The following is a 21816-nucleotide window of genomic DNA, read 5'->3' on the forward strand; positions in this document are numbered from 1 at the left end:
TCACAGTATCTGTCACCACCTCCTAAACAAGGCTTCCCTTTAACCAAACATGATCCTTTGGGGCTTAACAGTTACCTTAAAACTTGTTCTGTAGCTGTAACTACATGTATTTCAATGCTTGTGAACTGTCTCAAAATCTCCAGGTCAGTGACACGTGATTGGCACGATTTGCTCTGTCTCCAAGAAAGTGACAGTGTGCCTCAAACACCATAGGTCAAAGACTCATCTCTCAGAAACAGTTGCTCTTTTTCTGACCTGTTAAGTTTCTCTGAGAAGGGTCATTCCAGGCTGGTCGGGACCTACTTCTTCCACACCAGTCCTTCCTGCAGTCATCCTTAAGAAAGCTTGCAGTGCAACCTTGTTTGAAGTTTGTATAAAGAAGGAGTTTGAATTTCTATCTGAAACTGCTGCTGAGGCAGGGAATATAACCTGGAATATAACTTTGGAATATAACCAAACTGGCTTTATATTGCTTTTTACTTATTTGTATTTCATTTTAACCCTAGACTCTTTCTGAATGATTCCAACTCACTAGCTTATCAGAGTTCCCTGAATGAAACATTGCATGTAGTGACGAACACTGTTTGAGCAGAAAACAATAAACATGGTAACAGTGCCAAATGCCTTGATGAAAAAAATCTACTAAATTTCACTACTTCATTTTCAGTTCCCACCGAGTTCACATTTCTGTGGTGTTAAGCTGACCAGGAAGGCAATTTTGCCAAGGTCCCACATTCAGAGGAATTAACCTTGTCTAAAACACTTAACTTCTCAATGATGAAAATGCATTCTTTCACAATTAACATCAAGAAATCATTTCCAACCTGATACTATTAATGGAAACCAGATGTTTAATTTTCTTTATTGATTTTGTTAGCCATGTTTGTATTTCCTTATTTCTCTGAATTTTGTAGCTTCATGTAACATATGTGTGCATGCTATACACTAATTCAAGCATGTGTTCATACACAGGCAGCAACAATCAGCAAATACCAGTGATCCAACAGGGTCATCCTGGGTTTTTTGCTCTAACTATAAAATGTTAAGAAGGTCTTTGAAAGCAATTCCACTGCTGTTTGTGGAGAGAACTTGTACTCATTTCTTCTTAGTCTACATATTAAACAAAATGAAATGAATGCAAATAGAGTGAATATCTGTCATTGTACATTGTTTCCAGCTGTAAGCATAATGAAAAATGGATCCCCAGTGTTTGAAAACACTGATTAAATTTTTTTACTGTTAGCATAGTAAGCAAGCTGCATGAATAATAATGTAATGCTTTTGAAGTACTAAAGTTTTGTTTAACATATTTAAAATAGACATGGCTTATTTTAGTCATTGACTTCCGCTGAGGACAGAATAAAGGTGATGTATGGGGAGTGCATGGAAGAAAATGTTTACTACTACGTTATACAATGGATTGTGCCTCAGCCTTCTTTTGTTCATTAGCTAATTCTACTGCCTTGTGCAGCTAAGAGGTTTCTGGATATGGCCTGTTTGTCTTCACTTTTCAGTAATCTTTGTATTCAGAAAATAGATGAGTATGATGCTGCCAGGCTGCCTATAAATCTAAGAGGGAGCTCTTTTTGTGCACGCTCCATGCCCTTACGTGAAGGTGAACTACAGTCTGAAGCTCATTTAAGACCAGCTATTCTTACTGCATATGAAAACAGTATCTTATTTCCTAAGTCTCTTGAAAAAGATCTCTCAAGAGTGTAGCATTAGATTTCTGTTTTTCCCTCCTCCTTTAAAATTACCTTTGGTCATCAGCCACATTCTGACTGCTGTTCAGGACAATCCTCCACAGATCGGAAGCTATGAGCTCTTTCTGATCATTCACAAAGTTGATACTGGGCAGCTGTAGTTCACAGACTTTGCTTTCTGATAGACTGAATTCCCGGAATGCAACAAATGATTTCTGAAGCTCATCCCAGTACTCCAAGCTGCAAGGAATCTGTGATAAAAGGAAGAAGGCATAATTAATTTATGCTTGATTGCAAATATAACGGGATTTACTGTACATGCTAAAAGTGCAGAACTAAACTAAATAAAAGTAAGATGTCATATAGAAAATCAGAATTATAACTATTACTCAGATTCTGTTCTGTCTTGACTTAAATTAAAATGTTTTTAGAATGTCATTGCAGTATAACACTTAAAACTTTCTCCTACTTGGTAAAGAAATAGGTACTTGTTTCACAGTACCCAAGAATAGTAAAGACAATTCAACTAATAATTATTTGTATTATGCAGCCAAAAAATCCATCAGATGTCATCACATCATGGTATCAAGGACATTTTAATCATTAAACAAGTTTTTTGCTTGAACTAGCTCCTTTAATTTTATTACATAACAAAATATCAATTTATTAATTACCCATTTATTGTCATATTAAAATGGTCAAAGAGTCAGAGTAAAAATGATGATCGGCAACACAATGCCTTGTGGTGGGCCAACACATGAATAAAAATGCTGGGACAAATCACGAAGTACTTGTATCACATGATCCTTTCTTTCATGGAATATGCTATTTAGACAACTGTGTGATTTTGAGAACCCAAATCGAATAAGTATATAGTGGCTTCTCTCTAATCACATCCCTAATTTTAAATCTGTAAATAACCTACTTGGATTATTCCTGGATGCATCACTGAACTGGAGAGAATGTTTTTAGAAACATTTCTAAAGACAAGAGAAAACAAATTTTAATAAAAGCATAGATTTTAAAGGGTTGTGTCTTAGGCCACCTTTTTCTTTTTGGTAATAGCATAAAAGTGAATGAGAATATGAATTTAGAACAAATGCAAACTCAGTGAGATATGAAGATTTTAGAATTAAGATACAGAAATACACACTTATGGCACTTGTGCATGCTCAAGAAAAAAAGTCAAGTTGACATAAAGTATACAGTAGAAAAAATGCATGTGTATGTGCTATTACCTTTTTTATCCCTGTGTGTCTTGTGTATAGACATATGTATATAAATAACCAGGAAAAAAGTAAGAATGTGGTAGAGATGCAAGTAAATCTAGGCATAGCTAGAAAAATCTCTATTTGCTCCTTGTTACTCAGTAAGGACTAAAATGTACATGGAGGCAACAGCAGGCTCATTAATTAACAGGAATGAAGGTTAAGAAGGAAAATTCAGGGAGCTCAGTGGTTCAAGCTGGGGAGGGCAAGGGAACATAATCACCAAAGAATGCTGGAAGAATTAACATGTGGAACCACAGAGCCTGAAACATGGATTTTTACTACATCTGTCAAGTCACAATGATACCTGAAGATTGAAAAAAGTAACCACAGTCACTAAAATTTTTTTTAGGTCAGGATGGAGGAAGAAAAAAAGGCATCTGACCAGTGCCAGCAAAACTCTGATGCCAGTAACATATATAACATAGAGTAGCATAGCAATATCAATCAGGAGCGCTGATTTAATTTCAAAGAGTAGAGTCTGAGAAAAAGGGATTTATTTAACATCAAAAACCAAACATCATATACGTAAAGATAGCAACACATTTGTTTATAAGCTGCATATTCAATTGGAAATGGTGAAGATATGTAAATGTGAGCAGGAAAATTATGAGGCTGTATGATGATGCCTTGAAAAAGCAAATGTCATCCTGAGAGACATTAAGTGAGATATTTCCAAAAGTGAGGGACAAATATTAACTGACTTGTATAAGACACCGGTGGGACCTCATCTGGAATATGGCACACATTTCCAATTCATGTTAAAACTATTAACTCACACTGGGATCTGTGCAGAGTTGAGGACCAAATGCAGGAATGTTATTGCTTTACCCAGACACCTCAGGAGAGAAACAGTTAATAGAGGGAAAGGTCTACAGAAACTATGGGTCAAAAATGAGTTGCTTTATGAATAAAGTGTGATGCTAGAAACCCAAACAGAAAAAGACAGGGGGGTTCCAGGACAGCCTTGGTGCTCACGACAGCTGCTTTTAAAAGCTTCATTTGTTAATAAGATGGAGACAGCAACAAGCATTGCCTCAATGAGAGGAGGCTGGGCCTGATGACCCAGAAATCATCTTTCTTGGTTCTGTGTTGCTAACTCTACAATGGTGCTGTGCACAACAACAGCAATATGAAATATTACATTATTGTGTTTGTAGCCATATTTCAAAGTCACACTATATTTATTCTTTTTGCTCTTAGTGTCATAGAGTTTTAGATTTCTTCGAAACTTCTCAGTGTTGAATTATTTTAACCTTTAATGCCTGTGGACAAACACTCAAAATTGCAGTATCACAGCAATGTTACTGTCCTTCAATTATGGATATATTCAAGGAATTCTCCTATGTTAACTATGAACACATAAACAGCAACTTCCATCACTCGCTATCTTTCACACTACATTGTGGAGTCATTCACACTCACATACTTTTCTAAACCTCCACAGGCTCCATCGGTGATAAAACATTTGATTTTATTTAAAATATTGCAATACTTGGCATATTTCCTATAGCATAAAGTCTTGGAATTGTATCATTACAAAAGGATCTGTATAATTTCTGACAAAAGGTTGCAGCCTTTCATGGTTGCACAGGTAGTTCTACATACAGCAGTATTTATTTCTGCATATTTAAAAATCTCAGTCCTTAAAGTACCTTGAGATTTTTTAGGAACCTGATTCAATATATTGGAATACTTGGTTTGGTCTTCTGTTTCTTACTGCCTATCAACACCTAAGTTACCTTTTCTTTTCAACGTTGTTGAGTAACATATGTGCAACAGAAGTCTTTTAATATGCAAGTCTCCCTAATTATAATCTCACAAAACTGGATCAGAAAGCAAGTAGGGGGCATTTTAAAAGAGTCTAAGCAAGGTGATGAATTCTATTCCCACTAAGATTAATGAGCTGGAAGAACAAGTTAGAGAGCACAGTAAAGGATTTTCATAAGTGGCACTACTATATGAAAAATGTAAAACTATCAGTAAAGCTAGAGGCAAATAACATAGAGAGACAGAAAATAAAGATTGAAAATAAAGCCAGAGTGAAACTTGAAAAAAACAAAACAAAACAAAACAGATTTCATATATATTGGTTGGAAAAAAAAAAAAAAGTAGCTACTTCAATATTTCTATCCACTCAGTAGGTGGTAGAAATACTGAAACTTATATTGACAAAAAGATGGCAAAGTAAAATGATCAAAGCGATTATTATACCATAAAGAAGGAGTAACTCCTCTTCAGGCTCTGGTATAACCTACCATAGTGTATTTGCCTTTTAGGAACTTCATAGTAACCTTTTAAGTGAAATATGAAGAATTTGGAAAAGCACAGGAATGACCACTGGACTCAGCCAGAACTACTCATATGAGTAGCCAGAAAGAACATATCACCTAACAATTAAAGCAGGCTGGTAAGCATGTTGAAATGATTATTCCTCTTTTTGCTCATGCATTTTTTCCTAACTGTGTTGCAACATGTCAAGAAATCTACCAGAGCAAGAGACAGTATGTTTCAAGGCATCAGCTGCACATTAGAAGTAAAAAGTCAAAGACACACTATGTGATTGCCTATACAAAATACAGCTCATGCTTTGGGACTGTCCAAACTGTAAACTTTCCAGTTTGAAGCTTGCAAAAGACTTAGTTGACTTAGAATCTTTGATTCCTACATATCTAGCTTTATTTGTTCTAGGGGGTTTATTACTAATGCCTGATCTGGATAAGTTTAAGGAAAGATGGTAGCTCTGGGCAATATTAGCTGCCAAAAATAACAGTTGTGAAAGCCTGGATATGGGCTATAACGCCAGAACTGAGTCATAGGCAGTGGGAATAAGTGAATTAGCTGCAACAAAAATTTCCCCATATGTAGAATTAAGTATGGTACTTTTACCTTAAAATATTTGAATAAAACCTAAGCTGTAATTCAGATAATTGTTACCTCTTAGAAAATGTGACCGCTGGTGCTGCCTCTATAAAACTAAACACTAACAAAGCATGTCTAACCACAAACTTCTTTGCTAAACAAGCATGCTTCTTCAACAGACACTTCTCCATAGCGTTTTGTCTTCTTTCCTACCCTCAAAGAAAGTTTTAATTACAATGATTTTATTCACCTGTGAAATGCAAACAGAACCGTTAATGTGCATCTCCTGTCGCTTACATGTGCAAAACGCTGTTATTTAACTGTAGGCTCAGTTAACCAAGATTTAACCAAGAATCTCCAAGTTCCATTTTGCAAGAAAACCACATACTATGGCACAAACACTTATTTAGAATTATGATTATAGCAACAGAGAGCAAAACAGCAGTCAAATGCTTTTTTTTCAGCAGCATTAACAGAGATCAGAAGTAGAGTGAAAAGCTACATGAAACAGCCTAAACTCTAAGTACTTAAAACAAAAACAGTTAATAAGATAAACACATTTAAAACAAAGCAGAAAATTTGAAGGTTCTTCCTTTTTCTCTTCACTGCTGTGGAATACAGACATGGGAGATCTGAAAATTGTGTGGCACTGTTCTGATGAAGAATGAAAACAGTGTATTAGCAAATTCTGATAGCAAGGAAAGCAGTTGCCTTCGAATGACAGTTCCAGCCCTGCCCCTTCTGAGTACAGGACACAAAGAAACAGCTCAGCTGAAATAGTTGCCTTGCAGCAGAAATCTTCTGAATTAGGAGAGTGTGGTTTTCTGTTCTCTGTGAATCACTTGTTTTGCTCTGTTTTAAGAAAAAAATCTTCATATATATTACACAAAGATAGACATTATGAGAATCACCCCTGTGAACATACATCAGCCCTCTACAAATAGAACCTGTCTCGACTGGAGCAGAGCTGAAACCTCTATGATATGCGTTTCACAAAAAACCCCAAACAAAAAGAAACTCAAAAAAGTCTTAAAACCTGCCTCCTTCAGGTCATTTCCTGCACGGTTGTTAACCTATCAGCAAGACAGTATTGATAACCAACATGAAGTATTCCCACTAATGCACTACAATGCAATAGATCATGTTTTTTCTTATTCAACATATATTCACAGAATCACAGAATCATCTAGGTTGGAGAGGACCTTGAAGATCATCTAGTCCAACCGTTAACCTAGCATTGGCAGTTTCCAACTACACCATAACCCTCAGCGCTATGTCGACCCGACTCTTGAACACCTCCAGGGATGGGTATGGAACACCTCTTGATGGTATCTTGGTGGGTATCTTGAACACCTCCAGGGATGGATATTGTGTTGCACATTATCTGTACCAGAATCATTTAATTCCTATTTGGAAACTAGGGGTCAAGAAATGCTACAGATGCTATGTTACATATTAATTTTTTCATCCATGTGTTGTGTACCTTATTGACCACATGGATACTCCTTATTCCCCCTTAAGGTTCTGTGCAATAATAGGACACAATGGGAGAGAAATGATTGTTGATCCATATGTGCTTTGTAAAGGCTTTCATGATCACAACATGCTTCTAGATTTTCCTGTGACCTGATGCTATCCTCTGAGCTTTCGACTACTTAGCTAATTTGGACTTGAAAAGCCTGGGTGCACACAACTTATCACTAAGTATGTTTCTAGAGCTGACCAGAGGGCCAACACCAGTGCACTTCCACAAGCTGTCATGTTACCATAAATGATCATACCTATTATTCACTACACATACTGTCATAAAGCCAACAGATCTCAGACACAGACATCACTGCCATCTAGGACAGAAATAATTAAAATATCTCAATTTCTTAGATAATCCCATCTTTTTCACAAACATCTTTTTTGTCTCTGGGAAAAAGCTACAGCCATCTGCCTACAGCTTTGAGGTTGCTGAATGAAGGATATATAAAATATTTCTGTTTTATTACTTAAATACTGGACATAGAACATGCTTTAATGTTGCTTTCAGCAATGTTTCCTTTTGATTCATGTTTTTGCTAGAAAATAGGCTGCTACAGAATGAATGTTCATTTCTTCAATCTCAGTCCCTCAGATGGTGGGCGCTTCCTCTTGGAAATGAAGTTATTCTTGTTCCAGAAACAACTACTGTACAAGAAAATGCACACAGAAGACAGGAAGCGTGTGTGTGTTTTATCTTCTCTGAGCAGGGCCACCTAAGTGAATGAGAGACAGAATACAATACAAACTAGTACTTTGTGTCAGACGCCAACCCATGCTGAGATTTTAACTCCAGCTTCCTGAGCATGAATAAACTGATTGCTCTGTAATAAAGCTATTCTGTTATTAGGATATTTTACTGTTTTAGGGCCAACTGCCTTAAAAATACAATTCTCCCATTAGGTGAACAGAAGTTGCAGTAGTAGGAAATAAAAAGCTTTATTTAGATTTTTATTAGGGAAAAATTCTTGGCAGTAACTACCAAGAACATTATTTTTAAATTTGAATTTGAAGTATTATTTGTATAAAAATAGCAAAAAAACCTTGTAGACAAATATATTATGTAGGAAATACGCTTAAAAGAAAATTAATAATAAATAGAATAAAATCTCTGTAATATGCTTGTTCACACACAATCTAATCTGACCAGTGGAACAACATTTTTGACAACTGTAGGATACTTCAACAGCCACATTCCTGTTTACCTTATGTGACTGACATTGTGAAATCATGCTACAAACTGAACTGCCCATTGGATAACATTTTTTAGCCTTCCTCAGGGCTAAGACTGTATCATATCAGTGTGGAAAACAGCCTCTCCTGGCACAGCTACAGACCACCAATTTTCCCCTTTCATGAAGATCCAAATAAAAAAAAAAGATGGGGTGGTTACATCGAGGTAAAAATTTAGCCTAGTATTAGTAGTATTAGGATTAGCAGTAGTACTAGGATTAAAAACATTCTAGCTGTACAAAGTATTTGCTGTCCCCACAGCAAAATCTCCTTTGTCATTTTATTACGGTTTTCTGTACTTTGACACCATTTTGATGTGTTATGTACCTGTATATTTTGGGCAGTAAAAGTTATTCCACTATGGTGCACTCTCAATTTTCAACACTCAGGAATAATCAGATACCACAACTGGGGAAGTTTTTCAATATTATCCCATGTAATTTCTTCACAGAATTTGTTTCACTTCTTTTTGAATTTGGTTTAACAAATTTTGTCCTAAAGCTAGGATATTTAAATTATAAATACTCACTTTAGAATTGAATATGCAATATCTACTTAATTTAATTTTTTCCCCTATCTGTACTGAGGTCTTTGGTTGAATAATGAAAATAACTAGTATTTTGCTTTCTGAGTAATTACATATACCTTAGCTCTTTCAACCCCATTTAACAAATTTATTTATGGTCCTATTAGCATATTTATTTCATTTTATTAAAATTTACATCCGTACTTCAGTTTATACAATAAATATTAAATAGAGTGTATAATAAAGAGATGTGAAAGAAAACTCCTGCCTTCTAAGAGAAATTGTTCTTTAAAAATACATAACTGCCTTTTAGCTGACTTTGGAAAAAAGCTTCTATACATCTTCAACTAATAGAAGCTATAAAAAACCCTTTGTAATATTGGAACCAGTTGAGAAACCACAAGTATTCAAATGCAGGAAATCATGATTTTATAACATTTTAATGTGATCTACTCTTGGGAAACAAAGTTAACCAAGCCCTATTTCTGTACAGGAAATATTCCACTGTACAGTTGTAATACATTGTGGTGAGGGGTACAGCTGCAAATTTTTCACCTGTAATGCCCCACTGGTATTGTGGCTTACTGAATTGCATCAAGATTGCCTTCCTGTCCGGAAAGCCCTCTAAGTACAAACAAGACTCTAAGCCCAGGTTTTATTTTCCCTTGGTATCAGAATATGGTAATTTAAGAGCCCTGAGAAATGCTTTTTAACCTTTTAGAAGAAATATGTAGCATTCTTTTATTAGGAACTATGTTCTTTGCCTTTTTAAAACAACATGTGACTAACTTATCTTATCAATTTATCAGGCTAGCAGGTTCAGAGCAAATGCAGGTGTGTATAGTAATGTAATCTGTCACAGATACTGGTTTTTTTCATTATGGAAAAATTATTCTAAACACACTAACAGCTTTTGTTAAGAAAGCACAGAATAGCGCTATGCTATAACTGAGAAGATTTCTGCAGGACTCTTTAAACAGAAAAATGTATGTACTATTAAGTGTCAAACCCATTTTTTTCTACTGTCATTCCTCTTGAGACTGAGTTTACGTGAAGATCACTTGCTTGCAAAAGCGAGTATTTAATTTAATTTTTAGGGTCTTTATTGTTGCAAATACAGAGAAACAAAAGTATATAGGTAGGAGATCTTACGTTAGGGACTTACCTACTTCTTGCAATACTCCTTATTCTCTTTTTCTGATACAGGAGCAATCTTCCACATTTTATTTAAGGCATTTTCTAAGCTTCAGTATTTATCAATAATATAAGCACTATGCTGTTGAAGTGCAGTCACCTCTGGGATTGAGGGTAGCAGTCTATTAATACATAAAGTACTGCACAATTTTCAGTATACAGGCTATTTTGACCACATATTCTCACCACAGTAAAGCCTGACTCCTACAAGAAGTGCCACAAGACCAGCGTACAGCAGGAAGGACTTGGGTTTGCAAAGTTTCATAAATCAGAGTTACAAAATCTGAAAAGTACAGAACACGAGGAGAGTGTAAATCTGTCATTAAGATAATCTGATGGTTTCGTCAGTCCTCTGGCACCCGGTAGAATTTTCACTGGCTCAGTAACGCCAAAGGGTAAATTTCAGTGTGATGCACAGGCAAATTATGCACAACTTCCATTAACATTCCCAACGAGTTACGCTTAACTCCCTGCAGACTGCACAGAAACTGTAGGCCAAACGATACAGTCTCATCTCGATGCAGTGAACACTAAGATCACACAGCAAAATAATTAAGATTATACACACAAAATACAGTAACAAAATAGTAAAGTCTGAGATAATCCTACTTTCAGGCAAGGAAATTCACAAATAACATTTAAAGCCGGAATTCCTAAAAAGAATGGGCTCTGTTTCAACATCTGCTTAAGACTTACTGTGTAACACTGCAACTCCTTTAGCCCCTACTTCCTTCCTTGCAAGAAAATGAAGGCAATACTTATAATTAATAGTCAGAGTCTTAACTTTGGCAAACATGTGCAAAACTTCCCAGCATCACAAAACTTGCTTGCATCCAGATCATCTGAAGTTTAAGTGGCTGAGGCTACAAGCAAGCCTACAGCCCTCTTACACAGACCAGCTGTTTACATGATGACCTGCATCCATTTTTGTACACATGTATGGATGTAAACACAGCTTCTACTCATGGGAAAGCAGTTTCCTACATCAGAATAAAAGGCATTTGTTACAGTTATAGTTTATGATCAGATATGCTCAATAATTATACTGTACTGTTTCATTTCAAGCCTGTTGCAATTCTTCAAACAGTAGAGATCACAAAAATACCATATACAGTCTATGTGTAGTAGTGGTATGACTAGTACAGCAATTTTGAATAACATCAAAAGGTAGAATTAACAAGAAATGTAAGTTTTAAAAAGCAGAGTCCCAGACAAAGCACCAAACTAGCCTTCTGAGCAATTCACAACAGCTAGACAAATTATTTCACCATCCATCTAAAAAGTCTGATTATTTGAAGACAGTACTGAACTGCATGTCAGTAGATTAAAAAATTTGCAAACCAACAGGTTTATCGATAAACATGGTTGAACTTTACAGCTTATTATCTAATAACTCGATGAACTTAAATCATGAACCTGTCACACACAAATCATCTGGATTTCCAAAATAGTTGTTGCTTTGGGAATGTAAGAAATAAATCAAACATGAATAAAATTTGTGGTTTCCCAAAAAGCTCTTTTCCCAGATTCTCAAATGCCCAGCTGAACACTGTAGCCCCAACAGGGAATGAAAAGTAAAAAGAAAGCAGAGCCAGCCAAAAATGAGGTATTCTCTGTTAAAGGGAAAAATGAATGTCTTTGACATTGATCATAATTCTTTGCCTGTTGACTGTCATGTCAAATCCTTCCTGGAGTAATGACTTACAGTAGGTCTAATGTCAGTCATTCTTAAGCTCATGCTTCCTTAAGCCACTGTTTAAACAACCACAAGGTGTTAGAAAATGACTGTTTATTGGCTGACAGTGTTGAAAAATCAGATTCCAGACTGCAGAGTCTGCAACGCTTTATTTAAAAGGCATAAAAGCATGTAAGGCAATGCAACAGACAATTTTTTGAATCCTCACCTTCTGAAGCTGAAAATGTTTTATGTTCTCCTAAAAGAGATTTCACCATCTCAGCAAATTCTCTGAGTGAATTTTACCAGAGTGGTTTTATTTACCTAGTCTTTTCTCATTAAATTTCAGCTAACCCTTTGCAACCTCAGAACTATAGTCACTGCCCTTATTTTCTCCAGTAGACCTTGAGAGTTGGTTAATTTAATAACCACTTTTCTAAACCAGGAATAAGTGCTCTGTTTATTAGGACACTATATAAAGAAGAAAGGCCAAAAAAGGAGACGTCAGCACACATTCATCTTTTCATCAGCTGTTATAATGCTGACTACACTTGCATGCAATCGGAATCCTGGCAGGTACACAAGGGAAACATTGTCAAACACAAAAACCGGCCAGGGTATGGTTCAGTAGATATTTTATTTTAACTTCATATGGAGAAATGAACAAATGCCATAGATTATCTTATCTTCCTTTTGTCTTGTAAGCTTTAACAGCTTGTATCTCTCACTGGATGACAATCCAGTGAAAGAATTTTAAGTCTGTGTTGGTGATGCAGATAAAACAAATTAGAGAGCTCCAAATTGGGACCATTACACATTATATGATCACTTTGATTAGACAAATCTTGTTTTGTCCACCTTTTAAATCCATGGTCACTTGTGTAAATGCTCTTGTGACAATACATAGTTTTTTGTTTGAGATATGGAACAGTGCCAGCAATATCCCTTATTGGAAAGATAACTCTACAACGCAATGGCAAACATGGAGCATCTCTGTAAGAAGTTCACTAGCTAAAACAGGCCTCCAGCTGTACAGGAACTCATTTGCATGTTCTGTTCACCTGCTTGCACAGAAAAGCAGAATACTTCCTTGATGGCATACAAATTGATTTCCTATCTTGGTGAGCCCCTCCCAGTCTTTGCTCTCTCTCCTGCCAACCCAAACCTCTCAACCTTGTTCTTGGTAAAGATAAAAATACGGCCCAGATTAAATCAGAAAAGTAAAACAACATAGGCTAATGAGAAGCAAAACCAAATGTAAATCTAAGATTCTCAAGACTGCAGGAAGACACAGGAAGATTGTGGGAAACTAGATGCATAGTAAAAGCACAGCACAGATAGCCAACAGCACTTTCTTTGAGCTTAAATGCCTAAATGTAGCTAACTCCATATTGTATCTGTACAATTTGAAAGTCACTACTGAATTAGTAACAGATTTTTTTCCCTGCAACTCCGCCCTTCAAATTGTAAAAATGCCACAGAAATGAAGAACACTTACCCTTTCTCAACTGCTGCAACCTGGCAGATTGAAGGAACTGTACAAGCATGGTTGAACTTAGCATTACATGACAGCTCTGAAATACAGCCCCTTGTTATGATGTGGAAGATATTCTTCTTCAATTATTCTTTATGCTCTGCGACAGTGACATTATCTGCATAACCATAAACTATTATCCGGAAATTGCTCTTACTCCTTTCTTACTAGTACTGAACTAGAACAATCAGGATGGAGGAAATAGCCACAAACTCTCTTTCAGCTGTCCTTGTAACCAGCTCAAGTCAATGTTCTCATCATTTGGGACATGAGAAGAGACACTATCAAGCCCTTCTTCTGCACAGTTTAGACTGTCTAGCACACTCTTGTTCCTGAGTTGCTCATGCATCTTTTACAACTCTGATATTCCTGCAGGAGACATTTCTATATGCCTTATAAAACATATTCTGCTTGAAGGCTGTTAGCATGCTTCAAGTCCTCAGTGGAAGACATTTTATGGACAGATTCACAAGAACCATCGCCAACAACAGATTCCAACTTTAACTGACATAAAACAGGAACATCATAGAGCAAATAAAAGACCTGTTGCCCTATACCGATGAGGTGGTTGCCTTGTAGAATATAGTTTGCTGTTAAACTGGGAAGCTGAGGCATACCTTAAGCCTTCACACATGAATACTTGCTGAGACAAATCTATAAACATCTGCACAGTTTTTACTATAGAAATTATCTGCACAAGAGAGTGTCCTAAATGTAACACTAACTGTTTTGGAGCAAGAACAGTAGGCTTTGTCTCTCTATTTTTGTGCACATATTTTCTTTAGGTACATGATAAAACAGGCTTTTAAAGTTGCTCATCCACCTATCTTCAACCACAAGACTTTCTCTTACTAGCAATCTACTTGAATGATTTAAAAGTTCTGATGTACCAATATCAGTCTTCAATATTTTAAAGTAGTGGCACTGCTACTTCATCTTGCTTATTATCTTTTGAATTAATTTCATGAAATTTTTCAGTTTGGATTTTCCTCTGCTCCTGAGGTGTGAATATGATTCTCACATCAACACCATTCTACCCTTTGCCCTTGCTGACTTGGACAGTAATGGATTACCCTGGTTTACATGGCATTAGATGGAGTCAGCGCTGGGATTAACTTCACTCTTATGAAATGTGTGCTGTCTTAAGTGAAGTTATCAGTGGACTGTGCTTATCCTTCTGCATGTGTTTTAAAAATAATCTTAGCAGTAGTCAGGATCAAAAGGGTACACCTTTACCAACATTTGAGTTGCTGCCTGAAGGTCTTTTCTGTAGATCCCCTTTATGCAAGGGGTATATTAGTGGTGGTTTAGAGCAGTATTTATCACATTACTTGGACAAGACACAGCCTATTTAATTTTTCTTCTTATGAGAACATGAAACTACTGTTCTTGTGTGTATATTCCTTCACCTCACGTTGACCTTTATTAAGATATTTAGCTGTATCTAGAGCTGTCTAAACACCAATCAAAAAAATCTCACAACTTGGAAAACAGGCAATCATTAGTAGAAATGAAACAGAAGCTTATAGAACAATCAAGAGTTAGTAGTTTTGATCAAGGAACTAGAGAGATGTTCAGTATAAAAAACTGAGGAATATTCTACATCCATAGCATATCTCTTTCTTGATACAGAACCCAACTTTCGCCCCTCCCCCCCCCCCCCCCCCCCCGGTTAGGTATAAAAGGATGCACGTAAAACACTTGCAAGCACAGCAGTAAATTGGTTTTGCTTCACACGATTTTGTGTTCCAAAAATAATACCTGTGTATATCCTTTCTTCATTAGTATAAACTTCCAAATACTACTATATAAACCTTAAAACAGTCTTGAGAAGGTGTATCTTGGCAGTGACATAGACGTAAGGGGAGTAAAATAAGAAAAGGTCTCCAGGTCAAAAGGTCTAGAAGTGATGCCAGACAGTGGCTTTAGTACCTGAGGATAAGAAACGCCTTATGTCACTGAACAGGAAGTCCTTAAAAAATTAAGAAGAGGTACCAGGAATGTTTAAAGGTGTTTCATCAAACGCTAGTTTTCTGAAAGAACAGTAAATCACACAGAGCCAAAGAACATTTGTAGCATGTGAAAATGGGACAAGGAGGGATTAAAAATTAAATAGAAAGGGGCTGCAATCTCTGATAAACAGGAAGAACAAGTTCAGATATTCCCAATCTCCCAAAAGAAATACAATCATGATGCAGTTTCTTGCAAGTGCATCTAGGATTCCCTCTCACTTCCTTCAAACAAATAAATCAAACTTCTATTTCAAATCACTAAAGAAAATGCAACCTGCTATGTCAAAAACATCAGTTCTTCCTTTTCTTTCTACAAATAAAAGCAACAATGTTGAGATTGTAGAAAGTAAAGTAAAAGCACAAGAAAATAAGCTCTTGGGACAATCTAGAAATAGCAGAAAGGTGAGGTTTTATAGAAACAATATAGTTCATATTGATTCATAATCTGAAGCTGTTTGCTTATCCTTTGGCTGCAGCGGATGACATGCAACTTCAATATCTAGAAAAATTCTCTTTATGGTGAAGCTTTTGCAACTTCCAGGAATTTGAAGAATAGCTATAAAAACAAAGAGACTTCTAAAACCTGCCCATGATTAAAATGATATGCCAAAAGTTTAACAACTAGAAAGCTAGATGAAATGTCACAGCAACTTACTGTGAAAGCAAGAACATGCAACTGGTAAACTTTTAATTCAAGACAAACTGCAGAAACACACCTTTGCTTGGATTTATGTGAAGTAAAGGATTAATGGACATTGGTAACACAGCTGGTGACATTATGCATCCTCCTAGCATTTGAACATACACACAATCCTGGGGAAGTTTTTAAAACATATTTTTAATATACTTTAATATCATTGTTGTCTTTAAATTTAGATCCTTTTTTCAAAAAAGCTGAAGTCTTTGGCTTGCAGATGTTCCTCTGATGTTTAATGTGAAGAAGTGAATAAAAGTGTTGTTTTGTCTTTTTTCTCTGTATTTTGTGAATTTCCCATAAGCACTAAATACACAGTATATTAAGAAACAGACATATATTCATATAGGGAAAAAAGTGAAGCTGATGAAAGGCCTCCTGACTAATTTAAATCAACCTAAAGATTGAGATGAATATTTGGTAAATGTAGTTTACCTAAAGTATTTGAAAATCAACTCTGTATTACTTATTCCACCCACACATCTATGTTAGACTAATAAAAAGAATGCATGCTGTCCATGTTTAAAATGGCTGTTTATCTACGTTGTATGGAGCTGCTCTGTGTAGGTACATGGCCGTTTCTGGAAAATGTGATGAATCACCATCTTGAGCCAGGCAACAGTTACTGCCATAACTAATGGCCCACTACCAAAATATGGATCCCCTTGTAGGCATTTCTGTACTCCATGTGCCCAAGAGCACAGTTTTTGAATAGATGTCCTCTAATTTGGCTGGTATTTTCCATCTCTTCCCTTGTAATTGAAAGCCAGTAATATAAGACTTACTATGAATTAATTAATCATAAAATTGACAGACCTTAAGAAGAGTGCATGCCACAGTAAAAAGCATCATGAAAGGAAGGTATACAGGGATGCTTGACCACAAACTAAAATGAGACTGATGGAAACAGTTCTCTGCGATCAACGTATATGATTAAATGCAAATCTGAAGAATTACACGAAGATGAGTGGACGTTGACAGAACCTGAAGACTGGTAGCTGAGTGCTTCCTGGTTTCTATCTTACTGTCCGAGGTAATCACAGGGGAACTGAAAGAGGATTGCAACTACCTTCTTTTCTCTAGACTGTAGCATGGAAGCCCAAAGCAGAAGAACGTGTGTGCTACCAGAAGTCCATCTGCGTATGCCCACTTGAAGAGTAACTGCTATTCCCCCCTGTACTGGGTCACATTATTACACAAGCGCACACATTATGCTCATGATGTCTGTTATCTATAATGGGAGCTTAATGTAATTATACCAAAACTTGGTGTGCTGTGCTCCAAAAATACCATCCTGAAAGAAGGCAAATTGCTGGCTTTCATAGCAACCTAATAGGGTCATCAAGACAGCATACAATAACACAATTTTGATCTTTGATTCAAACCTCATGCCAAGTGGAGCTGATTTTTTTCCATTTAATTTTAATTTTCATATAACTGAAAGGAGCTGACATTTAGCTGTCTAAAGGGCAAAGAAATTGGCAGGACACTTACATGATCTCACTGACAGTATGTGCACGGTAATAACATTATACCATTTATCTGAGGAAGATTATCCTACTTATCCATAACTCAAAGCATATTGGTGCATAATTCAATTTTAAAAGCAATTTTTAACGTTATAGCAATAATGAAATATAATTCAACATTTCTGAACAAATAGGAAGAAATGAGAGATATTTATTTCCCTTGACTCACAACAGTATTCTGGTTAACACACAGATTGAAATTAAAAAAAATAATGACAGATCCAATTTGTAATACAAAAAGGAAACTGAGATTAACAAAATTAAAACTGAGCGAAAATCAAAATAGGTATGCAAGGAGTAAGTGAATTTATAAAGGTAAATTACATTAGACAGGAGAGAATGTAACTACCTGATTGTGTATTTTAGAAAGCAATAATTCTCAGAGTGAAGGATCAGTGTAATCGTGAGGTATAGTCTATTTTGGGGCCACAAAGTCACACAGCTGCAGCACTCAGCCCTCCTTTGAAGGGCAGTTCCATGATCTCACACAAACTGGACTGTCCATTTCAACTCTCTCAAAGCAAAATGAGAGAAAATAGACTCTTTCTCTCTACCCTGTGGCTCTTACTAGAAGCAGCACGGCCATCTGCCATCACAGACACAGGAGAGGATGGTCAGATTGGAGATTTGAGTTCAATGATTCCACTGAATCTTGGCAATTTCAAACCAGGTCTCTCCTCACATTTCAGTTTCAAATCAAATGAAGTCTTTAAGTAAAGACTGATGGATGAAATCATAGGAGGCCAGAATAAAAACTCTGCATGCTTGCAAACCAGAACTGATAAATTTGGTTGTAGCTTATTATGTCATGGAAAAACTTTACAGGTTAAGTGGTTAAAATGTTTGCCCAAGCAGTTTTAAAATTAAAGGCATGCTCAAGCTGTGGAATTTGCCTCCTATTGATTTTGTAGAGCTCCTGACATTTGTTTTGTGCTCATTTTTAATAAACCTAAGTTTGAAAAAATTCACTTTATAGCAGCATTTTCTTTTATTAATTGAAGTAGAAAACTCTCATTACCCACCTGAAGAACATCTCCAAGGTCAGCAGTGCTAATATCTGGGTCTTCAGTGGTATTAAAAGGAACAGGGTTAATTCTTACAAGAGTGAGCACTCTGGGTTCTGGATATCTCCACAACATCATTCCTGGACTATCCTCAGTTTCATTGTAAAACACAACTTCATAGGCACCGGGCAGTTTTTGTGCTTCTGTCAAATGAAAGAAAGCTATAATCCGTTATATAATTTCTAGAAAGAAACATGCTGGTTTATGAGACCAAAGTAGTTAAAACTAAACCTCTCAGGATCAAAAGGAGAGAAAATAAAAAAGCAATTTCCCCGACTTTTAAAAGATTACAGCTTAATGGAAAGAAATCAAAAAAGTATTTTTTTTTCATTCTAGCAGATGTCTTTTCAACTGCTTTTCCAAAAAGCGTAGTTATTCATTGTAATAGGCAACTAATCTTTAACAGGTTACTACTGTATTTACTTTATAATTAAAAAAAAAAGAGTGCAATAATATTCTTCTTACCTGCATCATGTATATACTGGAACAGGCCTGTTCTCAGATCATCTGAAGTATGCTCAGTTTTTGAGGCCTGATTTCTTTCCGTAGAAAAACAAGTGGGGTGTGTATGTTTGGATATCAACATCTCCACACTGCCCTTTGCAGTAAGGTACTGACACAGAAGCTCCTGGAGAAGAACTAAACAGTTCAAATGCTCTTGACCCCAGAAAACCTTAAAAAAAAAAAAAAAAAAAAAAAGAGAAGAGACAAAACAATTGCATACAAATATTTAGTCATTTTTAAAGGATAAAAACTCCCCAAAACAATAGGAACTTTATATGGCTTTCAGCCTGCTCTACTTATACCTTAATTGCTTGCAAGTATCCTTAGTGTGAAAGTAAAGAACAGGAACAACAAAAAAATCTCTACAAAACCATTTGGCAAATTTGTTCTTTTCATCATTTGAAGGAAAGCATTAATTTTTACCACTTACAACTGATAATTGGTGCTGCCTCGATGAGCACAGATCTTAGAAGTCATGCGCAAGAACTTACAGCTGAGTGCAGTACATAATGCTAGGACTGGTCACAGGTTTTGCAGTTTAAGATATTAGAAAAAAGACTTAAAGATGCAAAGTTTAAACTGTTCAAAGAGCTTGTTGCTCCAAAAGTCGAATTCTGGAATGCATTAAAAACTGAGTAAGTGACACAGCAAAGAAGATGACTAGAAAGAGATACAAAAGATCATCTCAAACGCAAATATTGAGTATATACACCATATGAATTCGATGTGCTATAAGTTCTCGGAGTGAAATTTAAAGGTTTAATGTTTTTTGAAGTTTAAACCAGAAATTTAGAAAAATATCTAATAAAAACTGACATTCAAAGTCTAGAAGATTCATATGCTTTATAGCAAAATAAAAAGCAAGTAGACATTCCTCTCTCCCAGCTTTCGTAAGCAGCACTGCTTTTCACAAATCAAACTCCTGTTTGAGAGAATCACGTTAATGGGGACAAGTGCTTTAGTCCTTTAGGGCCCAGAAGCACGAGGGAAGATAAGGAAACAACTAGCAATTAATAAAGAAATAAGACTTAGAACCAGTGTGGGATAAAATCAAAATTACCAGACAGTAACTTAAAAGTCCATGGTAAGGGTAGGAGTAAATAAGCTGTGCACATAAAGAGTAGTGCAAAGTTTTTCACTGGGGAATACCAATTTTCAAATATGAAAAAAAAATCAGAAGATGCCTAAAGGGTAGTACAGCTATCAAGAAGGAAGCTTTTCCTTCCCCTACATCTACATGTAAGCCCATGGAGTAAAACAAGACCCTTCTGAAACACAACTAGTGCCAGTCCTGAGCTAAATACTCCCAGGCTACCCAGGTCATCTCCCTAATTTAGTGCATCTCTAGTGCAGTTTCTAGAGTACCTCTGGGCTCAGGGTCCTATTCTTGGTCTAGCACCACCTCAGAGGAGCTCTCTGTTGCCTAAGCCGATCTCAGAGGCCTCAGTACCCTGTTGATGGAGGAGGGAAGAATGCTTTTTTCTCCCACTTTTATTCATTTTATTTTTAGGCAGCTGGAATTCCAGGCCACAGAACTCCTACTACAGTATTCACAGATGAGGCACCAATTTCACATAAGCTCTCTAGGCTCTGCTGCAATACAAATTAACAGTGGTGGAAGATGAGGTCATGTTTAGAGCTGGTAAAATCATTAGCTGTAAATAAATTAATTTGAAACAGAATTGCCAGTGCTTTTGTCAGCATTCTCAAATCTTCCAGACCAAATACTTAATTGTTTTCTGCAAAAGCTAATTATCCCAGTGTATACTCTAATAATAAAATGGCTTTCTCAGATTTATAGATATTTTTCTGGTCCTTGTCAAAACCCAAAATTTTGTAAAAAAACCAAACACTTTTTATTAACAACATGTAGAGGTAGTCAGCCAAGTACCTGTGAATAACAAATAAAAAGGAAGCAGAGAAACAAACAGACTTTATTTATTAAGACATAATTTAAAAAAATTTGTATTTATACAATTAGCCCTATTCCCATCACTGCGGTTTTAAGAACTTCTAATGCCAATTCTGGGAAAAGACCTAATGACATGACTAAATGTCAAAATTTCCTTTTTGCGTTTTATATGCTTGATTTATATATTTATTTTAAAGCATTTGGTGTGTATAGATACTACAATAAAAATAATTAAAACAAGACATATCTTAAAGCCCACTTGTTTAAGCCTCACAGAATCTATTTTTCATTTCAAGAACTCCCATGCTTCTTGGACTGGTTTCAAGTTGTGGGCACTTCCAAAGAGGAGAGGAAAGTATGGAAAACTGAGTATTAATTGCTACAAACAACAGTTTATAATTACTCCCCATAGAAATTGGTGTAAGTTTAAAAAGAAAGGCTATGTATTCTTAAAGCTACCCCTAGGCATTACAGACACATAGCTCATGGACAAACATACACACATCAGAACAGGGTCCTAGATATTAAGTGTTAGTAATTTGATCCAGTAGTTTTAAGGGAACACACACATATAGCTAG

At 36.1% G+C, this 21816-nt stretch overlaps 1 protein-coding gene across 11 annotated transcripts in view; it reads right to left on the bottom strand.

Moving 5' to 3' along the window:
* Positions 1-21816, bottom strand: part of VPS13B (vacuolar protein sorting 13 homolog B) — a 491427-nt gene that overhangs the window by 64644 nt on the left and 404967 nt on the right. For all 11 annotated transcript variants that reach the window (XM_074815029.1, XM_074815038.1, XM_074815049.1 and 8 more), the window contains 3 exons: positions 19287-19494; positions 18780-18964; positions 1758-1954 (listed from right to left, as the gene is read on the bottom strand). In XM_074815029.1, coding sequence (XP_074671130.1) covers positions 1758-1954; positions 18780-18964; positions 19287-19494 — 590 coding nt within the window. The remainder of the gene's footprint in view (positions 1-1757; positions 1955-18779; positions 18965-19286; positions 19495-21816) is intronic.

Source organism: Strix aluco, chromosome 1 (genome assembly GCF_031877795.1).
Source record: "Strix aluco isolate bStrAlu1 chromosome 1, bStrAlu1.hap1, whole genome shotgun sequence".
Classification (NCBI taxonomy): Eukaryota; Metazoa; Chordata; class Aves; order Strigiformes; family Strigidae; genus Strix; species Strix aluco.